General features: G+C 45.3%; 4 protein-coding genes across 4 annotated transcripts; 1 reads left to right on the top strand and 3 right to left on the bottom strand.

Annotated features, from left to right (window-relative positions):
* The first annotated feature begins 8010 nt into the window (after positions 1–8010).
* Positions 8011–10708, top strand: LOC134514198 (uncharacterized). Its single transcript, XM_063331629.1, is given in 5 exon segments — positions 8011–8105; positions 10193–10215; positions 10218–10305; positions 10307–10383; positions 10386–10708. Coding segments are annotated over 5 exon segments (606 nt in total).
* Positions 10709–10873: 165 nt separating this feature from the next.
* LOC134514481 (olfactory receptor 4E2-like) lies at positions 10874–11821 on the bottom strand. Its single transcript, XM_063332355.1, has one exon. The coding sequence runs from the start codon at positions 11798–11800 to the stop codon at positions 10874–10876; it is 927 nt and encodes a 308-aa protein (XP_063188425.1). The 5' UTR covers positions 11801–11821.
* A 4933-nt stretch (positions 11822–16754) lies between these two features.
* LOC134514426 (olfactory receptor 4S2-like) lies at positions 16755–17696 on the bottom strand. The gene has a single exon (XM_063332256.1). The coding sequence runs from the start codon at positions 17691–17693 to the stop codon at positions 16755–16757; it is 939 nt and encodes a 312-aa protein (XP_063188326.1). The 5' UTR covers positions 17694–17696.
* A 3818-nt stretch (positions 17697–21514) lies between these two features.
* LOC134514197 (olfactory receptor 4S2-like) lies at positions 21515–22465 on the bottom strand. Its single transcript, XM_063331627.1, has one exon. It carries the CDS (start codon positions 22448–22450, stop codon positions 21515–21517), a length of 936 nt encoding a protein of 311 aa, XP_063187697.1. The 5' UTR covers positions 22451–22465.
* Positions 22466–23310: the final 845 nt, after the last annotated feature.

Raw genomic sequence — 23310 nt, 5'->3', positions numbered from 1 at the left:
TTCAAGTCTTGAGCTCTCCTGCTAAGAACGCTCGTCACGAGCCCGGACTGATTTCAGACTTGGATGCTGAAAAAGCTCCTTTTTCTCTAATGACCGTTTGTGTTTCAGACACAAAGATAAGCTCATTTGAGGTAATTCCACTGTCTTCATGCTTAACGAGGGAAAAATCCCACACTGCAGCTCACATTCCAGATGAGCTCCGTACTCACTGTCAGATTCCCTGACAACGTCCTCTCTTCTAAAATTAAATCTGGGATTTTATTCAAAACTTTGTGCCGTATTTGCCAGCTTCTGGCAAGAAGGAGCAGCCAGAAGAGGCCTGCAGAGCCTGGGACGACTCGGGATTAGCCTTATTTTTGCCAAGAACCGTTTCCGAGTTTAGTTTTTGCTGCGAAGATCAGGTTCATCAGTCTGCAATGTGTCACCCCACCAGAGAGACGTATTTGAAACCAGCCCAGTTTTAAAGCTACGGCCCCAACAGTGCGATACTTGACCCATAATCTTTAAATAAAATTGATTAGACCAGGATCTCTTCAGTTTTGTGTGATTTAAAAAAAAAAAATAAGTAAAGCAAACATTGTAGAGATCTTCCAATTTTCAAACTTTTTCCTTTGAGGCAGTCTTTCCCTGTCCCCTAGGTTAGGGCAATAATGAGGCCTCAGGGTAAGCACAGAGACCTGCTAATTTCCAGGAGAGAAAGAACTTCAGATTTTAATGATGCACAGAGGAGACAATTTACGCACACTTATAAACTCACTTGCCGAGTCGCACCATTGCAATTGGTCAGGCACCAACTTTTTAACAGCATCTACTGAGGCCTTATTAAAAACCACCCCAAAGCTGTTTCCCGGCAAGACAAATCAATTAGATTAAATCGCTTGTCTTGAGATCCAGGCTCCCAAAAACCATATGGAATTTGCATTTGGCTTCCTTGTCAAAAATCAGAGCAATTATTTCAAATCAACCCATGCGATGACCTGCATGGCGTTTCCTCATAGAGCAAGAAAGGAAATAGCAGGTAATTCCCCTAGAGGACTTATGGAAACGTGACAGTCTACGTCCCACAGATGGTCCAGGTCCTACAGCTTTCACCGACAAGCAGCAAGGTCCTTTCTAGTTTTAAGATCCATGGGTTTTGCTCCAGAGCCTCGTGCCATGGAGCGCGATTGAGATACAAGACCGAGTCTTGAATTTTCTCAGTAGTCTCCCATATCCAAAATAAAACACCCCCAAGAAGAGTCACTCAACTTGGACATGCACTTTTCAAAGATCCACCCACTTGCCACCCAAAGTGTCTCCTCCCACTGTGCCCAGCATGTTAATCCTGCCCACTTTGGTGCTTCTTTGCCACCTCTTCTGGGCTGTAAGAGCAGGCAGGTTGCCTTGGGCAGCACATTACCAATGGCGGCAAAATGGTCATGAGCCCAACGTGACAGGATCCTGGTAAGTGTGGTGGGTGGCAGAGGAAGGTGGTTACTGAAGGGGTGTGGAGGGGAAGGAAGAGCCCCCTCCCAATATTGGCAATTGTGTCCCTTTTTTACCCGTCTCCTCAGTAGTGAGCAGTACATTCCAGCTCTTCAGGGCTGCCTCTTCAAGTTACAGAATTACTAAATCATTGAATCACCAAGGTTGGAAGGAACATCTTGAGATCATCCAGTCCAACAACTCTCCTCAAGTAAGACCAGTTAGAGCAGGCTGTCCAGGACGGTGTCCAGTCAGGTTTTGTTTATCTTCAAGGATGGAGACTCCAGAGCCTCTCTGGGCAACCTCTTGTGGTATTTGACCACCCTCAAGTCACTCTTGCATAGCACTCTTTTCAGGGTTGGCAGCCAAAGGTAACCACAGAGAAGTCGGTCAGCCAACCCCTCCACCTCTGCCAGTGCAGCTCATCTCTCAAACCCTGCCCCACCAGCACCCCATAGTTTGATCAAGGCTCCCAAATCCTCATTTCCTCTCCTTTTTTCCCTACTGTATCAATGACACAGAGCATTTCCATCCCATCTCCCCATAGGTACCGACCCACAGACCCAAATGAAAGCTAAGTAGATACTTGGAAATGCAGCCTTCAAGCCCCTGCTCCAAAGAGACATTTGGCACCCCAGAATATATTCACAAAACAACAAACCACACAGAGATGCCACTTGCTCTCACCAGTGAGCATCAGCTCTGGCCTCGTTATATCACGACACCTTTCAGACTGAAAACTCTCGGGGCCAAGGACCTGACTGTCACTGCAAGGTCAGCTCCAGAACCTGGAGGGGAAGGGACCTACACATCTGGGTGGCTGAACCAGCTGCAGCCAACACTGGTGCAACATTCCCAATTATTTTCAGTTGATAAATCTTGCATGCTTGAAGACTGGCGTGACAGACATAAACACAGAATTACTTATAGCTCAACCACTTAAATTTAACTCCCCTCCCGCCTTTTGCATTTGCCATGGTTCTTCCCCTTTTAAAAAACATTCCTGGATTTACTGCTTCCGGTAGCAAGTTCAGCACAAAGCAATACTAGCACTGAGAAACTATTTAGAGTGGACACGGCAAGTTTCTATGACTTTGGGGAGGCCAGTGAGCACTTGGCAGGCCAATTTCACCGTGAGGATAAAGGCAATAGGGGCTGATGCTATATGCCAGAAGATCTTAAGACTAATTAAATATCCCATAAATATCTAAACCTGGATTTGTGAATCGGTTAATGAATAACGGTAAATAACAGAAACAACAAATAAGATGGCTAGTTACATACCTTCCACCTCTCTGAGTGGAAGAACTCAGTCTCCCATCTACAGGCTGAGAGAGCGGGGTGGGTTCAGCCTGGAGAAGAGAAGGCTCTGGGGAGACCTTATAGTGGCCTCCCAGTACCTGAAAGGGGCCTACAAGAAAGCTGGGGAGGGGCTGTTTGCAAGGGCATGTAGCAATAGGACAAGGGGCAATGGTTTAAACTCGAGCAGGGCAGGTTTAGATTAGACATTCGGAAGAAGTTCTTTACACTGAGGGTGGTGAGACACTGGCCCAGGTTGCCCAGAGAGGTGGTGGGGGCCCCATCCCTGGAGACATTCAAGGCCAGGCTGGATGAGGCTCTGAGCAACCTGGTCTAGTTGAGGATGTGCCCGCTCACTGCAGGGGGGTTGGACTAGATGGCCTTTAGAGGTCCCTTTGAACACGACACATTCTACAATCCCAGTCCCCTCTGACCCTGCTGCTCAGGCAGTTCGTTTCCTTACATCCACCTGGAAAAACCACACAGAGCCATTCAGCCCAATTCAAAAATCCCATGATCCAGAAGCAACAGTTTTAACTTAACACAAGCTGTAAAAACTCACAGATTTCTTGAAAGACTGAACAACAACAGCAGCAGTGATCTGGTTTTTCAGTTACATAGAGTCATTGCAAATGGGAAAATAGGTCCCTTAGCTGAGCAAAGAGCCACAGCCCATTTGCACTAGCTGTACGCAAGCAGCATCATTCTTAGGGTACAGAGGCCCCCCAAAGCTTCAAGATTCTTGGTCAAGGGCCATCAGTATGACATTGCTCACCTACTCTCTGACCACCATCCTCTGCTAGGAGGAGCTCCAACCTTTTTCTGGAGACAGCTCTTGGTTCCCTCACACACAGACTCCCTCCAGCAGCTCATACCAGCTCTAACGCGTTGATAACCCTGATTTATACCTGCCGAAAAGATGAAGCAAAACAAATTAACATCAGCTGAATACTTTGACCCCAGGCCCTGATTAGGCTTGCATTGATTTACAACAGCTGAAGGCTTTTCCACCTGCTTCCCATAACTGTGCTTACACTGTTTTGAGGGGTCGGTTTATAGCCTTCAGTGGTGCAAAAGTTATTTTTACCACCAACGTTTTTACCCAGTATCTTCAGTGGAGGTGTTATTACTCCACAACCCAAGACGTTCTGGAAAATCTACTGTAATAGAGTAGTACTTGGCCCAGGGATTTTATTAGAGGTGGTGGTGATTCACCTGGGAAATGCCAGTGGGGTGCAGCATATTTACCCCAAAACTGGGTGACCAGTCTCTGTGTGCTTTGGGGTGATTTCCTCTAACGTGGTCTTTGCAGAACTTACGGTTGCTCCTATCAGCTGGAGACCTGGTTCTTTGTCCTTGGTTTAGACACAGCATTTTGCACTACAAAATCCCAGACTGGCAGGGGTTGGCAGGGCCCTCTGGAGATCATCCCCTCCAAACCCCTGCCAGAGCAGGGTCACCCACAGCAGGGGGCACAGGAACGCCTCCAGGTGGGTTTGAATGTCTCCAGAGACGGAGACTCCCCCACCTCTCTGGGCAGCCTGTGCCAGGGCTCTGCCACCCTCACAGCAAAGAAGTTCCTCCTCATGTTTAGGTGGAACTTCCTATGGTCAAAGTTTGTGCCCGTTACCCCCTGTCCTGTCCCTGGGCACCGCTGGGAAGAGTCTGGCCCCATCCTCCTGACACCCCCCCTTTCAGTATTTACAAGCGTTGAAAAGATCCCCCCTCAGTCATCTTTTTTCCAGAGTAAAAAGCCCCAAATCCCTCAGCCTTTCTTCATCAGGAGATGTTCAAGTCCTCTAATCATCTTGGTAGCCCTTGGTAGCACCAGATGGGATATTTCTCCCCACGACTTAAGTGATCCTGATCCATGAATATTTTAAACTATTTTTACTTTTTTTTAAGCCAGCTGCCTGGCTATTCATCTGGCATAGTTTGACTTCGAACCATTATGACATTTAAGATTAAGAAGTTTCAAAATGCCAGATAAGTTTTGGGAGCTGGTATCTTAGAAAATCGATGCATTTGCCTCAGTAAGATAAAACATGGTTCATGCCTTTTTTCCTGTCTAGTTTTATCTAATCTAAAATATGATTGTGTATGATTTCTATAATATACATTATGAAATGTCTAATAAAACCTTTTCTTTACTGAAATGATTCAAAATTATAGATCTTTATTTTTCTCAATTGAAATTTACCCTAATTGACTCGGAGGACATTTGAATATTTCAACATTTCTCTCTAATACAAAGGAAGATTACAGAAGTAGGAATCCGCCAGTAAAAAGAAATATCATTTGCGCAAAGACAGGAGATATTTAGAAATCTGTCTTGACCAGGAAGATCAATGACCCGTCAGTGCTTCTGATCTCCCTCCTCTTTCTGCTGGTGTGGGGGTCAGGGCTGATTGAAGACAGCGCTCTACCAGAGGAGAAAGTGGGAAGCCTCCCACTTCCTTACAGCAATTCATCGGCTTGGAAAACAAGGTTGGGATCAAGGAACGAGTTTATTCTTGATCTAGTCTCCCCCACGTATCTATCCTGGGGATATAACAAATGGACCGGTATCTGTGGGCTCCTGAGTGAGAAGGCGGAAAGTCTGGACAATCACAGATTCTATGATTACAATCTGTAAAGGAAAACTGTTCTAGTCTTCTGTGTTGTCATTGTCTGAGCCTTAAATTGGAATTAGATATTGCTGGCTACAAAAGACAGACACGTAGCTGGTGCTGTTGTTCCAACCAGGGACTGAGAGTCTGGTAAATAGGTAAATGTAACTCCTTCTGAAGAATCACAGAATCACAGAATGGTTTGGGTTGGAAGGGACCTTAAAGACCACCCAGTTCCAACCCCCTGCCACGGGCAGGGACACCTCCCACCAGCCCAGGCTGCTCAAAGCCTCATCCAGCCTGGCCTTGAACAATTCCAAGAACAAACAGCGAAGAACACCACATCCTCGAAGAGGCTGGAGGGACCGATAACAATGGCAAAATAAATGGGGGAGTTGCAAAAGCTTCTGCATTTATCTTCCCCGATCCATACAAAGAGATTCCTCTATTATCAGCTCAAACCAGCCACCGTACACCACGAGGAACCACACAAAACCTACCATGAAGCCCCTAACAGACTTAATGCGCATGTGCCAAGGTGATGTGAATATGGAAATGAGTTCTGGAAATGTAATGAATATGGCAATGAGCGCTGGGAAATGTAATGACCATGCATATTCTGTGTGGATACAAGTCTCTGTGAATCTCGCATTCAGTGGACATGTTGGGTGGAGAGATCCCCCATGTGCCCAGCGTCGAATAAAAGCATGCCTGCTTCTTAAGACTACGTTGGTGTTAAGAAGTTCACTCCCAATTTTGGTGACACTGTGGCCACTCGTCTCTTTCCGTACAGAGTTTCCAGAGCTTTCCCTGTGCCCTGGGCAGATAAAATATCTCCGATCATCACGGCAGCACAAGCAGAGAGTTTCGATGCAACTACGACGGAGGAGATGTGGGATGCAAAAAACCTCACCTGGCGGTAACCAGGTTATCAGCTCTCTCTGCAGTGAAAGCTTTTATACGAGCAGATCCAGAAGAGAATTTATGACCCCTAAGATGAGTTTGTAAGAGGGATGTGATCATTTATCTTCTGAGAAGGCCTGTTTCTTTCCAGTACTATAAGGACAACTAGACAACTAGATTAGATCAAGTCATCTAATATTTAAATAGCTCAGCTTCATCGAGATGAATCCTCCTTGTTGTATACACACAATAAACCTGACGTTTCCGGATCCTCTGCAGAGCTGTGCCCAGGAGATGCGCCGCAGCTCTGAAATATCGACCCAAGGAGCACCACGTGTCGCTCGGACAATCTTCACCTGCACGGTAGACCAGCTGTATTTGGGATGCACTGCGCTTGACAGACAGGGACAATGGCAAATACACGGGTAAAAACGCCTGCCCTGGAAATCCGCCTGCCTTACCCTCCAAGCTCACGGTTTTGTACCGTGCCATAACGCCGTTTTTCACACCACACCGATACGTGAGGTAAATCTCCATGATGAACTATTTCAAATACTTGTACCTGTCAAAGACTTGGGGTAAACATACGGGAAGATTTCCTCCCTGTATGCAAGCGACCCGTTTAATCAGCCTTCCTCTATATTCTTCAAAGAGAAAGAAACGAGCATTTTCCAAGAGCAATTTTTTCCCGAGGATGGGATGAATCATTCCCAGGAACTGCCTCTCTCCACCGAGTACGGTGGCAGCTTGGATGACTGACCAGACTCAGACAACACCTGGACGTGCTTACTGGCAGATGGCGCCAACTTCTTCACACTCAACCCTCTCTCTTTTTTTTCCCTTTAAAGGGATCTTTTTCTCTATCGAGAGACCTTGAACCACCCATGCTCCAGAATGAGATGCCGCAGTGGGATGCCCTAATTTAGGTGGGATGAATCCAATCCTAAATCATCCTAGCACAAGGAAACCTACAGTGTTCTCCTGATGGCAGACACTGAGCTTCTGATGGATTTGGTGACATAATTGCTGCCCTCATAAAGGATAAAGGACTACAGAAACTTAATTGCTGCAAGGTGGAAATGTCAGTTATTAAAAACGCGTCACAGAACAAAATCCTATTGGCTTTTCTTTAGTCTTCTTCCCCAAACACTGGTGCTATCTTCCCAGATGGAATGCTGGATTGTGTCACTTCTTCTGTATATTGTCCCTCGTATGATTTTAATAATTTGCTTGTGTGAGAGAATTATGACTATGCTCTGAAAAGTTAAAAAAATTCGCATCCTTATGTGTCTGTCGTGGTTTTGGCTAAAGAAAATCCTGCAAACAGAATCTCCAACGTCTTTAATTTACCTGTAAACATCAGTATCAGTGTATGAGTTTAGACAAATTTACGTGCCTCTGCCATCTGGTGGCAAAGGACAGGAATAATAGGTGGAAATTCTTGTACTGGATTTATTTCTTTGAAAATTATGACCCCACACAAGTGAAACTGTTCAGAAAATTTCGGTTTTTCAACATTTTTTAAAAATATTACCAGTTTTTTATATATATCTCTCCATAATTTGAAGAGCTTATATTTTGCCAATACTCGCCTTTGTGATATTTATTGTTTGCTGCTGCTAGTGGTTGATAATATATTATCCTGTGTTATATTGTATTGAACACTACACCATCGCGCTATATATTAATGTGGTGACAGCGAGATACAAGACATCCTCTGTTCGAAGAGCTGAGCATGGCTCTAGCTGTAAGCTTCAGCAACGGGCTGTCCCAAGTTATTCCGAATACGGATAAGCACATTGATTTGTCTCACCCAAATCGGCACCACAAGTGAGTCCATCTGACCTCATCAGTCTAAGCTTCCTTCATGGTCAAAATCCACAGATCTTCGTTGTTAACTACAAAGAAGAGCAGATGAGCAACAGTTAATAAAAAGCAGATCAGACGAGCAACCCAGGTGAAACGTTACTTCTGAGCTCACGTACCTTACCTCACAGAGCGCTAAAGGGTAGAAAGGGGCAGAAAGCAAAAACGCACCCCATGTCCTTCAAATTAGGGGATCCAAGTGACTGAATGTAAACATGACCCCATTACTCCCCCATGTATTCTGAAATACTGTGTCCGCTATAGCCTTGCTACCCTCTGGGGCTAAGGTAAGAAAGGTCTTTGACACATAATACATACTAGAGGGTCAGGAAAAAAAAAAAAAAGAGATTAATTCTTGCTTCATGTGGGTGGGAATTCACCAGTTACACTGGTTAGTACGAACCTCGCGTTCCTCAGGTCTTATTCACCAGTGGGGAAAGACCTGTTTCCCATTTTTCATGTTTCTGAGAGAAGACCAACCATTCCGTCACAGCTGCTCTTCAATGCTGCTCAAACAGCGGATTTCAACACAGGCAGAGTTGCTCCCTTTCCGAATTGGGAAACACCCTCCGTGTGCGTTTCAGCAGTTCGTGTATGAGCCAAGCAGAAGCTGCTGGGTCACTGCTTGGAAGTCCCTCTGGTAAGGACTGGGTTACGTGCCAGATTTCCCTAAAGACCTTTGATCTCTCCATGTCTGTACATACACATAAAAGTTCCATTGTTAACCTGTTGCAAGCCTTTTTGGAGCCGCTTTTTATTTTTACAGTGCTGGGAGTTACCAAAACTGGAGTAAGACTATTCCAGGATTCCTAGACTGTAACACTCTAGTTCCACATCGTCCTGAAGCGATCCTTTGCTAAGTGGAACCGCAGTTTTAAATATAAACTGACTTTGTCGCTGTTATTTCAGATAATTCAGAAAATGCCCACGAGAAGCAGTCCAAAAACCAAGCAGCAGCCTAAAAACTGGCCAGTGGCTGTGGACAGCACAATCTTTTTTTCCACACACCTAATGGTTTCAGAGCTGGAGTAGAGTAGAGTAGAGTAGAGTAGAGTAGAGTAGAGTAGAGTAGAGTAGAGCAGAGCAATTTTCTTTCACCAACAATATGGCAAGAGGATCAAGCTCCAGAACTCCTTTCTAACCAGATTTTTGTGGTAACAGTAGGTTATACCTTAAGAAGGGATCTGAAATGTTTTTGAAGATGTTGTGATCACTTGCCATGGTGGAGAAACGGCTGTGGTGATGGGAAGAGTCCATTCATTTTTATGAGAAACAGAGGAACATCATGGAAACAAACAAAGACAAGACAACAGGGGGAACAGAGACACCGACAAAGAACACAGTTGTTCAGATCTTTCTGATTTGTAATTCAGGGAAAAGAATTAGCCATGCCTTACAAATTTCTCCATGTTTCTTAATAAACAGTACAATGTTAGTACAAGTTCTGTTGTGGTTTACTCTTTCCAAGCGGTGTTCACAGGCTGATCAACGTTTCCCACTCATGCAGATCCAGCACTCAAATGGTTGTTATTTCGACTCTACTATATTCCGCAGCATAATTCCTTTTCCCTTAGAATTTCATCCCAAACACACGAGCTCTGCCCAAGCAAAACTTCTACTTTGCTCCCTGCATCACAAAGCTCACTGCATCCCGCTGTCACTCTGTACTCGAGAGTCTGGCCCTCCCGACTTCTCTTTGAGGGTGCAGAGAAGGATGTTTTAATTGTCATCAGAAAATGCGATTACGATTGCAAAGCTATGTGAGCAGTAAAAATCCTAAAAACGTCCCATCTGTCCTGCAGCAGTGAAAAATCCATAGGTGGACTGAGGGGACCTAAAGCCCACAAAACAGGTAAGAGCACCAATGAAATCTACCACTCTGAAGAAACCAAGGTTAGGTTAATTCCTTAATTGGAACTAAACATCCTTTGGATTTCAGATATTGTCCTACAGGTTTGGACCTACCCAGCAGAAAAGGACCTGGGGGTGCTGGTGGACGGCCAGCTTAACATAAGCCAGCAGTGTGCCCAGGTGGCCAAGAAGGCCAACAGCATTCTGGCTTGTATCAGGAACAGCGTGGCCAGCAGGAGCAGGGGAGTGATGGTGCCTCTGTACTCGGCACTGGTGAGGCCTCACCTCGAGTGCTGTGTCCAGTTCTGGGCCCCTCTGTACAAGAGGGACATGGAAGTGCTGGAGCGTGTCCAGAGGAGAGCTACCAGGCTGGTGAGGGGTCTGGAGACCAGGCATATGAGGAGAGGCTGAGGGAGCTGGGCATGTTTAGCCTGGAGAAGAGGAGGCTGAGGGGAGACCTCATGGCCCTCCACAACTACCTGGAAGGAGGTTGGAGAGAGGTGGGTGTTGGCCCCTTCTCCCAGGGGAATAATGACAGGACCAGAGGAAATGGTCTGAAGTTGCGGCAGGGGAGGTTTAGGTTAGATATTAGGAGGAATTACTTTACTGAAAGAGTGGTCAGGCACTGGGACAGCCTGCCCAGGGAGGGGGTTGAGTCACCATCCCTAGAGGTGTTTAAGGAACATCTAGATGTGGCACTTCAGGGCATGCTCTAGTGGCAGAGATTGTAGGTTTTCTGGTTGGACTCGATGATCTTAAATGTCCTTTCCAACCATGAAGATTCTATGATTCTATGTTGGATTCCAACCCTGTTCCCATGCCCCAATCTGCCATCAGTCTGTAGGAAAGTAACTCCAGGTTTGCAGCAAACCCAGCTTGTCTCAGAAGACTCTGCAGCGCTTCCACAATTTCCACATGGAGGCCTTCACCTCGTTATTCCTCAGGGTATAGATGAGGGGGTTCATCACCGGGGAGAAGACAGTGTAGATCACACAGATATGCTTGTCGCAGGGCAAGGTAGAAAAGGGCCGGAGGTAGATGAACGTGCAGGGTACAAAGAAAAGGATGACGGCCATCACATGTGAGGCACAGGTGGAGAGCGCCTTCCAGTGCCCCTCAGTGAGGCGGACCCTGATTGTGACCAGGATGAACGTGTAAGATGTGACCAGCACCAGGAAGCAAACCAGGGCTATTAAGCCGCTGTTGGAAACTATGAGCCACGCAGTGACATAGATGTCCGTGCAGGCAAGCTGAATGACCGGAGGCACGTCACAGAAGTAGTTGTCGATTTTGTTAGGGCCACAGAAGGGGAGCTGGACTGTGAGCAGCGTCTGGACAATGGAGTGGAGGAAGCCCCCTGTCCAGCAGGCAGACACCAGGACCCAGCACGCCTGCCGGCTCATGATGGCTGTGTAGTGCAGGGGCTTGCAGATGGCAGTGTAGCGGTCATAGGCCATCACAGTCAGGAGGAACTTCTCTGATGCCCCAACAAAGTGCAGGAAAAAGAGCTGGGCTATACAGTCTTCAAACGCAATGGCCTTCCTCTGGGAGAGCAGGTCCACCAGCATCCTGGGAGAGGTGACAGAGGTGCAGCAGATATCTATGAAGGACAAATTGCAGAGGAGAAAGTACATGGGTGAGGACAGCTTGCGGTCAGTCCTGACTGTGACAATGATGAGAAGGTTCCCCAGCAGAACCATGGCATAGGCTAGGAAGAAGAAGGTGAAGAAGAGGACTTGCAGCTCCCTTCTATCAGAAAGCCCCAGGAGGATGAATTCAGTCACCCGGGAGAAGTTTCCCAGTGCCATCGTCTCAGCTCAGGCTCCCATAGCACAGGTGTGGAGCAGAAGTCATGGGCTGACCAGGGTGAGAAGGGGACATGCTCCAGCTCCAAGGTACATGGGTGATGAGAGCAAGATGCATTTCTGCCTGCTACAGAAAGCACAGTGACACATCATAAATTACAGTGTTTGCAAAGAGCAGTGTTCGCCTCTCTGCTCCTGCCTTCCCGCTCCCTTTCCAGGTTTCTGGTTCCTCCACACTGACCCTCACCCCTGAACTCACTCTGACCACTGTTTTTCCGCATTGTAGTCGGCGTGACAAAGTGCGTGCTCCCATTGTGTCAGGGAGGAATCACATCCTACTCTCACAGGACGAGAGCCACGAAAGCTGGAAAAATGCGACACCGTCCTTTTACCTACTGGGAGTTTAAAGTGCCGTGACGGAAAGTGAACGCTTGCCGTGCTCAAGCACCGTGTCTACAATATATGGTTCAACCATGAGCTGTTCCACGTTCTATTCCTAATTGCATTCCTCTAAATTGACGAAAGGGCTCTCCAGTTAGCTTGTCCGCTCTGAAACTAGAAATACCTGCACAGAAACCAGGTCTGGGAGGTTCTTCACTGGTCTTCCTCTCCATTGAGCTATCAGCTGTTTAGTAGCTTGAGTGCTCTCTTAGGCCTGCTGTCACCAGAACATGCTCTCCTGAAGAAACTGTATTTTCTAACATAGCAGAAGCTGCAAAACTCTGCACAGTTTCTCTACCTCTTTGTCGCTCAGAGTAATTTTTAAAGTTCTTCAGTAGACAAATGCACTCACTGTCTTGTGGAGGTTAAAATGCGACCAGCAGAGGAATGCTCGTTTTCATTTACGGTCACACCAGGAAATTCATCAGCTGCTCATTTCTGCCTAAGAGTTTATAAGCCAGGAAGCAGGAGATTACTACCAAGAAAGCGGTGTCTGTTTCTCATATACGTCTCTGTTGCCTTTTGCCAATACCTGAGCACTTCCCTCTATTCTCTACCACTTCATGGTATTTCTCAAAGACTGTATCTCTTTCCTATCAAACAAATTCGCTTCATGCATAATTCGGAATATATGTCTGTAAATAACAGCACTAGTTTAGAAATGACCCCACTTTTTCCTCTCGGCCTCTCCCAAGGGCTCAGTAGTCTTCCAGAGCTATCCCAGCCGCAGAGAGTGTGAACTGCCTGACATTGTACTAGACAGAGACCTGCAGAACAGGCATCACGGTTTGAGTTACCACCTCTGGCTTCCTGTATAGTCAACGAAGGGGAATAACCACCCTAAAGCCACGACTCGGTTTACCTTCTTTGAATCGTGACACTGCAGAGAGGACTTCTACCATAGAAGATAGTATATCTGTCCTTGAGTATAAATGGACACCTGCCCCATGCTAGATGTCTATGGTACAATCAACATTAAATGGAGCTGCCTTGAAGGATCCAAATGACTAAAACGTCACAGTAGTGTTTAAATTCTTCTGTATATTTTTCAAGAGATTACCAAGCATTTCTCTCTGCCTTTCACATAAGCAAACACAACCACACACACATACTTTAATATGCCATGGCTCATATGAAGAACATAAGCAAAGGAGAGGAAAAAATGGTTACTACTGTACCCAGTCACTAAATGTTGATACATGAACTTTCAAGTCTGAACTCCAGAGCATTTGTTGTCTGGAAACATTTTAAATCATTCACTCCAAATCTGTTTCAAGTTATTCATCCGACGGGTCAGGGCATTGTTCCACGCGTCTTCCTCCTGCTTGTAATTGCCATATCCTTGCTTTAATTTAAGTTTCTTTTTCCAGGTTTTCAAGAAATTTTGCTTTTCCCGACAGGTTACAGGCAAATTTTACAGTGATGGCATCAAAGTCCCATTTTCCACCTATCATGTAGACAGAAAGATCCAATGAGGCAACCCCTCCAAGACTTTCTGAACTGACCTCTGTGTTTCCCGCATCTTCCTTCTCCCTGAAGTCATCCCATCCCAACACAGCATATAAATACTCCTGCAACATATTGGATACTAAGCACAAGCAAAAGATAGTTTTCCACAGCGGAGGTGGACCTGTGAGAACTGTGTCGTTACCAGACTCCAAGCAGCTACCTGAGGGCCTTATTAAACAGTTTTGGTGGCCGGGTCCCTTGGCGTGCAATTTGCTCATCGATTTGCTCAGTGACCTTCTGTGCACAGAGTCCTGAAGGTTGGTAAAGAGAGAGGGTAAGACACCACGCACTTCTAAGCACTCAGAAGCAATCTGTATGGAAAAAAAAAATGAGTTTCTAGAAATAAAAACATAAATGTAGGGTTGTACTACCAATCCCCGCATTGAGACAGTGTTGGGCACCAGGAAATGTTGCTTGAGCTCAGAGAAGCTGCCGAGCTGCGACAGGTAGCATCGGTGGGAAACTGCAGTCACTCAGGGACAGACTGGATCAACGCCTCATCAGGATGAGATGATTAATATGAACGTTCATTCCCCAAGACAAAGGAAGGTCTGGGCAGGCCATAGATGTCAGCGGTGATAAGCCACTGAGAACTATGGCTCCAGTTCAGATCAGCTTGTTCTGCCCGTGGTGTTAATGGGTAAGAGATCCCCCTATCTTTAGCTCAACCTACAAGCTTTTTTATCTCCTTTTCTCCCCCCGTCCTTTTGCAGACAGTGGGTGAGGGGGCGGGCGGGCACCCAGCAGCTAGCCAAGGCAAACCCACCACGTGGCATGAACTTGAGACAGAAAACTAGTCTCTGAAAGCATGCCATCTAGAAAAAGAAGAAATATGATCAACGGAATTTTATGGCCATTTCGGCTACATCTTCAGGAGGTGAAAGAGGTAGCCTCTTCCAGTGAGGAAGAACCTGGACATCTAGAAAGGAAATCTTGGTGACTACACACTTGGATTTACCCTCTAAGAGCAGGGAAGATAAACCTTCCTCTTCTGTCAGTCATTGCTATGTCTTTCTCTTCCTATTCTGTCCGGAAATATGGAGAAATGATAAAAATGCGTTGTCCAAGGAGTGATGTTTTACTTCTAATTTTACTACCATCATAAAGTAACAAGGACTTACTGCTGTATTTCGTCTCCATGTGTCATCAATCACCTTGAGGCAAATGAATGAGTTGTCAACAATTTTAAGGCCATCCTGTTCCTCTGCCTCCCTTCCCAAAATATTAGTGCCGATAGAAGTTTTTAGGAAATTAATGCCTTGACCACAGTCAGTCAATTTGTAGTAGAAGAGCATTGCCCAGATTCTTGAGATTCTAGGAGCATTTCTAAGTTTCCATACTGGAAACGGCTGCGGAAAATGTCAACCAAACAATAACGTTCTTATTTAGATGAGGAATGTTTTCCATGTTCAGCTAGGAACGTGGTTGCTTTTCAATATGGAGAAATACTTAATTCTTGTGTTTCCACTGAGTTACCTACCCCTTAGATAATACTAGTGTAAAAGCTCCAGAATACCGGCCAAAATATGAAATTTCATCCAGTGACTCAATAAAGCTACAAAAACTATCCTGACAATTCCACTGGATTGTGGATCAGTCACTGTCTACGGTCTTTAACCATGCTTGGATTGCTGCCCTGATAGATTACAAAGGTCACCTATGACATGAACTTAAGGTCTCGGAAAGGTGTTGGACAGCAGGGCTCCCGTAAATGAAATTGATCCAAGCAAGAATAGCCATAATTTTAAGGTTATAGTACAGGAGGTTTTTTTGAACCTGGGCATTAATTTGCACGTCTTACATTTGTTGTCACTGGACTGCTTAGGTTATGAGTGTTTGAGGAACCAGGGGCAGAAGGGAGAACAAAACCGAAGCAGATAGCACATTGACCAGAAAGTACCAAATACATAAAAATGGGAACATTCAGATTCACCGTTGTAGGAAAGCTTTTTGCTATTAGCCTGGTGAGCTTTTGAATCATGGTACTGACATAGAGCTGTAATAATAGTAATTATTATTACAGGAAATTACACTGACGGGGGAAGGAGAGAAGATTCCCCTCCTGTTATCGGCATCAGCAAGTGATCATGCTTGCACCTAGTACCAGCTTTTTAATAGCTAACTCATGGATTCAGCGTGTGACAATGTGGTATTCGTAACAAGGCTTTTACTACCAGCAGGAAGGGAATGCCAATGGTACGATTGCTTCCAGCAGCAGGCAACAAATCAATTTTGCCAACACCTTGGGCCACCATTTCCCAACTGGACGGGCTACAGAGTAGTTGGAGGTTGCCTGACTGAAAATTCACACCCTAGCTAATAAGATGCTCTGCCTGGAAAACATTTTTAATATTTACATATCGGTGTTTACTTATTTGCTGGCACTTCAGTACAATCTGCCATCTCTCCATGTCATGCAGAGACCTAATATAACCTCCTTCTTCTCTCATGGTCCTATTTGACCATGAAATGAGTCCCATCCACCCAAAGGCTGCTGACCGCTCAGTTGTAGACACCTCATGTTAGCACATCAAAATACGTGAGATAGAAGCTGCCAAGGCTGTGCTGTACTGAAAGGTTTGTTTATTCTTGGAAGCTTGGTACAACCATCACTCCTTTGTGCAGAATCGTAAGGAGATGCTGCTCTCCAAAGCTTTTAGGACCCAGTAGGAAAGAACAACCTCTCAAAATACTTGGTTGTTTCTCCTAATGCCAGGAGAAGCCTAGACAAATACCCAAGACACAGCTATGAGGCGCCTGAAGGTAAACGCCACAATACCACCCCCAATGTTCAGGTTTGGTAGCTGGCAATAACCTCACATCCTTTTGACAGACAGGGTCCAAAGAAGATGAGTTATATAAACCATTGAGTTTAGTGTCAGCCCTATTCTGCACAGCTGGGCTAAAAACAGAGCAACGCTAGTGGAAAGTCTCTCCTGAACAATTCTCTTTCCCTCCCCATGGTTTCTTAAGCTCACATCATTTTACAAACATGCACCGTGTTGTTTCATTGCGCACTCTGCTTCACTTTTCTGCTCCACAACTTTTTCATGGCATTTTTCACCTCTCGGTTTCGGAGGGTGTAGATCAAGGGATTGAGCATAGGCGTGATGATGGTGTAGAACACGGAGACCATCTTGTCGGCTGCGAAGGTGGTGGAAGGGCGCATATAGATGAAAATACATGGCCCAAAGAACAGAACTACAACAGTGATGTGGGAGGTACAGGTATAGAGTGCTTTGAGGCGCCCTTCGGAAGAGCGTGTCCTCAAAGAAACCAAGATAACAGCATAGGACACAACAAGAACAACAAAACAGCTCAGGGAAATCGCACCGCTATTGGCAGCCACAGTGACGCCAACGATGTAGGTGTCAGTGCAGGCCAGCTTCAGTAAAGGGTGAACATCACAGAAATAGTGGTCAATCTCATTGGGCCCGCAAAACGGTAGCTGAATGGTCAGCAGGGTCTGCACCATGGAGTGCACAAAGCCTCCCACCCAAGAAGCTGCCACCAGCCAGCCACAGACATGCTTGTTCACAATATTTGTGTAACGAAGCGGCTTGCATATGGCAATGCAACGATCATAGGCCATCACTGTGAGAAGGAAGATCTCAGTGCACCCGACGAAATGGCCCGCAAACAGTTGAGCTATGCAGCCCACAAAAGAGATGGTCTTCTTCTCAACAAGGAGGTCATAAATGAGTTTGGGTGCTGTGACAGTAGAGTAACTGATGTCTAAAAAAGACAAGTAGCCCAGGAAGAAGTACATGGGAGAGTTCAGCTGTCCGCTTGTCTTTATAGTAATGATGATAAGCAGGTTTCCAAGAACAATAGCAGCATAGAAGAGTAAGAATAATGAGAAGCACACTTTTGCTACTGTCTTATCTTGTGTCAGTCCATGAAGGATGAACTCCGTCACATTTCTTTTGTTGTCCATAGACACCATGTAGACAGGACCTGAAGCACAGAAAAGAGATGCCAGCTATAGCATTAGACGGGGGACGTTATCAGTGCACACACATACTGACCGCTGGTAAGTTAAATTTCCTTTGCTGACTTTTTGGGACAGTTTCCATTTAAAGTCAATGCCTCCCTCAAGGAATAACAGGTAAAGTCCAAATCAGAATGGATTATTGATATATACAATAACAAGCTCAGGTTATTTATTTGAGGAGGGTGGTAGAAATAATATCCTCAGGAATCCTACTTCTCGCCTTTGCCTCTTCTAAAAAAGACGACTAATTACCAGGTCCCCCCACTGTTACCCTATAATGTTGAATTGGAAATAAGAGGTGACCAGTGCGACTATAATTCAAGTCTCAACACTTGGATCATGGCCTGAGGAAGGTCCTCGCACAAGCAGTGATTGCACTTTCCTTTTCAGTCCTCTAGAGGAATGCCACGGAACTATTCCTTATTATCTCTCTGAGTGTAATAGACCCGAGTAAGTTCAGTCACAGAAAGAACCGGACAGTGTTTTCTTGGACTGCCTTTCTTACACTACACGAAGGAACGAATCTGGAGCTAATTTGCATTAATGGTGCATTAGCAGGGCTTTGTATACCTCACCCAGGTGCTGGACTTAGTGCGCAACACCTCATAAATACACCAGTAGTGACAGTGGGGTAGCAAATGCACCGCCAGTGACCCTGCTTTACTCACCAACACCCGTGAATTCACCGTTGTGGCATTCCCATGCAGCACACCAGTACCACTAGTGTTCAATCTATCCATGAAGACAGAAGTGGCAAAGGTGTAATAGCCTTGTCTGTGATATCAGCAAGCCCTTCGGGGTCTGAATTCTGTTTCACAATCACAGGACACTCCGTTCTTTCTCCTGAGCCTCACCTAGTGGCTACTCCCCAACAGAGGAAAGTCTCCTTAGTGTCTCCATCCCCATCTCCGTGCCTGTCCTTGAGCAGAGGGGAAGCACCGTGGGGAAGACCAAAGTGTGTGTGTCATGACCACCGTTGCCTGACACGTACAGCTCAGAAAATGTAAGGCTGAGCACATCGGAAGTGCTGTCGTCAGCTCCTGAGCCCTCTCTGTAACGCTGAGAGGACACAATGTCCTTTTGACAGATCTTTCTGGAAATGACATATAACTGGGGGGGGGGGGGGAAGGCAAATAAGACACCAACTGAAACAGAGGCTGAAAGATCTGTAAGTGATTATTTTTCTAATTCTTGAAATGGACCTCACAAAAGTCGCTCACCAGAAATGCTTATTTTTAAAGGTAGGATTTCAGTCACACTTGAACAAAACAAACGAATAACATCAGAAAACTTACACAGTTCATATTTTCTGAGAGTTCGCTTGCTATTTGTCCTTTGATGACCTCCTCTGACCGCTTTAGGTGCTTTTATCAGAATGTCTCAGCTGCAAGTTGTTGAGAAAGCCGCCCGTATCTCCGCCAATTCCAAAACCTACAGTGGCTGAAAAGAACAGCCTGACTTTCCATCTGCATTTCTCATTCTGCGGAAAGCGACTTCCAAGAGCATCTACGAGAACAATTACGTCCCACAAGCTGGGGAAATTGTAGCAGAAATATTTGAAGTAAATCACACAGCAGAAGCACAAGACTATCGGGAGTAATGAGATCCCAGAGGCATACCAAGTTTTGTCAGAAGTCATCAGTGGACAAGGAGCTAAAAATACTTTGGGTAGCTGTTAGGGTAGTCTCTGGAGAGCGATGTTGGAGTGCGGTCATCCAGACCGTTACATCGCACAAGGGTTCGCTTGCCTCCTTTTGCTGGCTGGCTTTGTAATGCTGTCCAGATAAATAGACATGTATTTCTTCTGGAAGAATTTCTGGTTCAAATAAACACCACACCTGGCCATTTGCAAGCTTTATATTCACCTTAACTTTGCAATCAAGTGTTCTTGAAGTAAAGATGTCTCTTGCACAGGACATTTATATAAATCCTGCTTCTCTCCTAAGCTAATATTTCTCATATATGTTCTTATTTCTTACTAACTCGTTCTTACCATTGCACGTTGACAGCACAAAAGAAATACCGCAACTGTGCGATAGACTGTTATCTCTTAGACATCTGCTGCACAAATCTGAAACAAGAAGTAAACCAGGAAATTACTTCAAAAATTTAGAAAGGCTTGTGGTTAGTCCTCACTGTTTTACCAGGTTTTACTGAGACAATGCAAAACACAGAAGCAACCCTTTATCTCAGGAATTAAGTTCTTCTAAGAATTCTTACTGAAGTGTAGAGGAGCCCACTGTTGTGTTCAGTAACACCTTCCAGAAACTATCGTCGAATATTTGCCCAGCAGCACCCGAAAGTGAGATGTCAAAAAAAACCCCCGTTGTTCACCCCCAAAAGCATAAAAAAAAGTATCTATTTTTAATATATATACCTATCTATATAATTTCGTGTATATATCTAAAGTTATAAGCCCTAGCTTGTGCTGGGAACACCTCGTAACCTTGAATCCTACTTAAGTCACACTGAGGTGTAAGACGGGTGCAGGTGTTTATAGGGAATGTTAAGTGAAGAAGTAGAAGTGCTTCAATTACTTTTGGATGGAATCAAGCAGTTCTCTTCCTTCCTCACTCAGCTGATTTGGTGGTTTTCTGCTGGCAAGGTAGGGATTAGGGTCTCTTGTCTCATTGTAGCTCCTCAGGTGGAGACCCTGAGCTGCTATCGCTTATCACCCTGTGACAGCTTTGACTGGCACTGCACTGGTTTGGTCTTTCATCCTCATGTTTCTTCTTTTCCCTCTCCCGAGAGTAAGTGTACCAGCTGTTTCCCATGGGAAACATGCTTCTTCCCTTGTGTGGGTGTGTAAATATGCTCTGTTGGGGGAGGAGTTGTCTTGCATACCGGAATAGTTCCTCAACAGTTCTTTTTTCTTTTTTCTATTGACACAAGAAATTGTGCCTCCAAATGCCTTCTTTGGCGACTCCTTAATTTTTTACATTCAGCAAAGTGTCTTTCATTAGATGTATGATTCTGTATTAGTCTAAACATTAAAATAAAAAAAACTGAGAGCTGAAAGATAGAGGAGATGGTTGGGAGGATGGCATCAGTGATAGGTGAAGAAGATAGAATTATAGAACAGTTTGGGTTGGAAGGAACCTTTGAAGATCATCCAGTCCAAACCCCCCTGCCCTGGGCAGGGACACTTTTCACTAGATCAGGTTGCTCAAAGCCCCATCCAACCTGACTTTGAACACCGCAGAATGGATTTGTTGCACTGGCAGGGGAAGGGGAGAAGGTCCCTCTCCTGTTACCTGCATCAGCAAATGACCCAACTATCACCTAATGTCAGGTTTTTATTTGCAAACCCATGGATTCAAGACACCACAATGGGGTTCTCATAAAAAGGCATTCACTGCAAGCAGAAAGTGCCCTCTGTTTCCAGCAGCAGGTGACCACAGTCCTCTCTTTCCCAGCCGAATGGATCACAGACCAGATGGAGTTCATCTGGAAGCTTATACCTGAGTAATGGAATCCTCCACCTGGACATTTTCAGTATTTGTCATAGTATTTATTTAAACACTGGTGTTTCAGTTAGTGCTCAGGAGCCCCAGGTCTGAGCCTGCACCAGTTGACAAGAGAACAGAAAGGGAATGCCGGCTTGTCACAGAGTTCACAAAGTCTTTCAAATTAAAAGATGAACCTTCAGTGTCTTCCTAATTACAACAGGAACTAACAGCAAGCTCTTCTTCGAAAGGCAATCCTGGGGGAACTTTCACAAAAGGGATCATGTGTTTGATTTTCTCCGATCCTTTGGAAATGTTACCACAGCTCTACACCTTGCCATTTTCACTTCCCACTTTCCTACTCCACAGTTTCCTCATGGCACTCTTCACCTCCCCGTTTCTTAGCGTGTAGATGAGTGGGTTCAGCATGGGGGTGATGACAGTGTAAATCACTGCCACGCTCTTGTCCTCCGACAGATTGCTGGACGGACGGATGTAGATGAACGTGCATGGCCCGAAGAACAGAATCACCACAGTGATGTGGGACCCACAGGTGGAGAGGGCCTTGTACCGCCCTTCAGATGTTTGACTTTTCAAGGAAACCAGGATGACAATGTAGGACACGACCAGGATGATGAAACAGCTCAGAGTTATCATTCCGCTGTTGGCAACGACAATGATGCCCACAGTGTAGGTGTTGGTACAGGCCAGTTGTAGGAGGGGGTGGACATCACAGAAGTAGTGGTCAATTTTGTTAGGGCCACAGAAGGGGAGCTGAGTGGTTAGAAGAGTCTGCACGATGGAGTGCAGGAAGCCTCCTACCCACGAGCCGATGACCATCCGGCCACACACACGCCTGGTCATGACAGCAGTGTAGTGGAGAGGTCTGCAGATGGCAACGTAGCGATCGTAGGCCATCACTGTGAGGACGAAGATCTCTGTGCAGCCAAAGAAATGGACCCCAAACAGCTGCGCTATGCAACCCACAAAGGAGATGGTTTTATTTTCAACAAGGAAGTCGGCAATCATTTTGGGAGCTGTGACGGAAGAGTAACAGATATCTACAAAGGACAGGTAGCAGAGGAAGAAATACATGGGGGAGTTCAGACGTTGACTCCTAATTACAGTGATAACAATGAGCAGATTTCCTGCCAAAATAATCATATAGAAGAACAGAAACACCACAAAAAATATTTTCTGCACCCCTTGATTCTCTGAGAAGCCCAGAAGAATGAATTCCTTCACAGTGCTTGCATTCTCCATGTTAATCAGTTGGGCGTCGATGTGCAATATACAGCCTAGGCACATGGAAAAATAAAGACAAATGATTCATCAGGTTTTTTCATTATTAATAATGAATTCTTTATCAGAAGTGCATACAGACTGAGAAATATATAGGATTAGTATTAAGTTTATGAAGTGGTTTTCTTGTTTGGTTTCTTTTTTCTCCCCCTCCACCCCCACAGGTGTTTAATTCTCCTTGCATGAGGCTTCAGCCATGGCTGTTACCGCACTGAGACAGCTGCACACTGTGATATGGCCCTCCATCCCCGTCCTCCAGGATTTTAAAGGACTGGATCTATGGCTGATGTACTAAGAACGAAGCCAGAGCATTCACCTCAAGCACCGCAGGGACGACAGATGTTTAAAAGCATGTTTGCCCTCCGTGTAGACCACATCCATGATAACAATCTTCGTTATCTTAAACAATCTTTGTTATCTTAAAGATACACCTGGAAGAACACGTGGAAGTATTCCAGGTGAACACCTGGAAGTATTCCTTGGAATGCTGTTTTATTTTATAAGCAAAAATTATCTTGTTCAGAGAAAATGAAATGAAACCACTCACAGAGAAAAAGAGAATCTCTTGTGCATGTACATTTTGAAACATAAATTTGCAGCTTCATGAGCTGAACAATGAGTTCTGGGGAAATTATCTGCCCTGGTGAAAACAGCAAAAAATTTCACATATGACTTGCTCTAGTATTTAGCTTGCTCTAAATCTCAGCAATGTTCCTTTGAGAGGAAGGAAGAAGCGAAGGATCTTTTCAGATCTTCTGTCACAGCGGCGTATGAAGTTTACTTTATGCCGATTTGTGACACGCTCTGGGGGATATTCTCGA

Source organism: Chroicocephalus ridibundus, chromosome 4 (genome assembly GCF_963924245.1).
Source record: "Chroicocephalus ridibundus chromosome 4, bChrRid1.1, whole genome shotgun sequence".
NCBI lineage: Eukaryota > Metazoa > Chordata > Aves > Charadriiformes > Laridae > Chroicocephalus > Chroicocephalus ridibundus.
This window is presented reverse-complemented; position numbering and strand designations above follow the sequence as displayed.

Coding starts and splice junctions, on each gene's coding strand:
- LOC134514481 (XM_063332355.1), bottom strand. CDS start 11,800: ATGGCACTGGGAAACTTCTCCCGGGTGACTGAATTCATCCTCCTGGGG.
- LOC134514426 (XM_063332256.1), bottom strand. CDS start 17,693: ATGGTGTCTATGGACAACAAAAGAAATGTGACGGAGTTCATCCTTCAT.
- LOC134514197 (XM_063331627.1), bottom strand. CDS start 22,450: ATGGAGAATGCAAGCACTGTGAAGGAATTCATTCTTCTGGGCTTCTCA.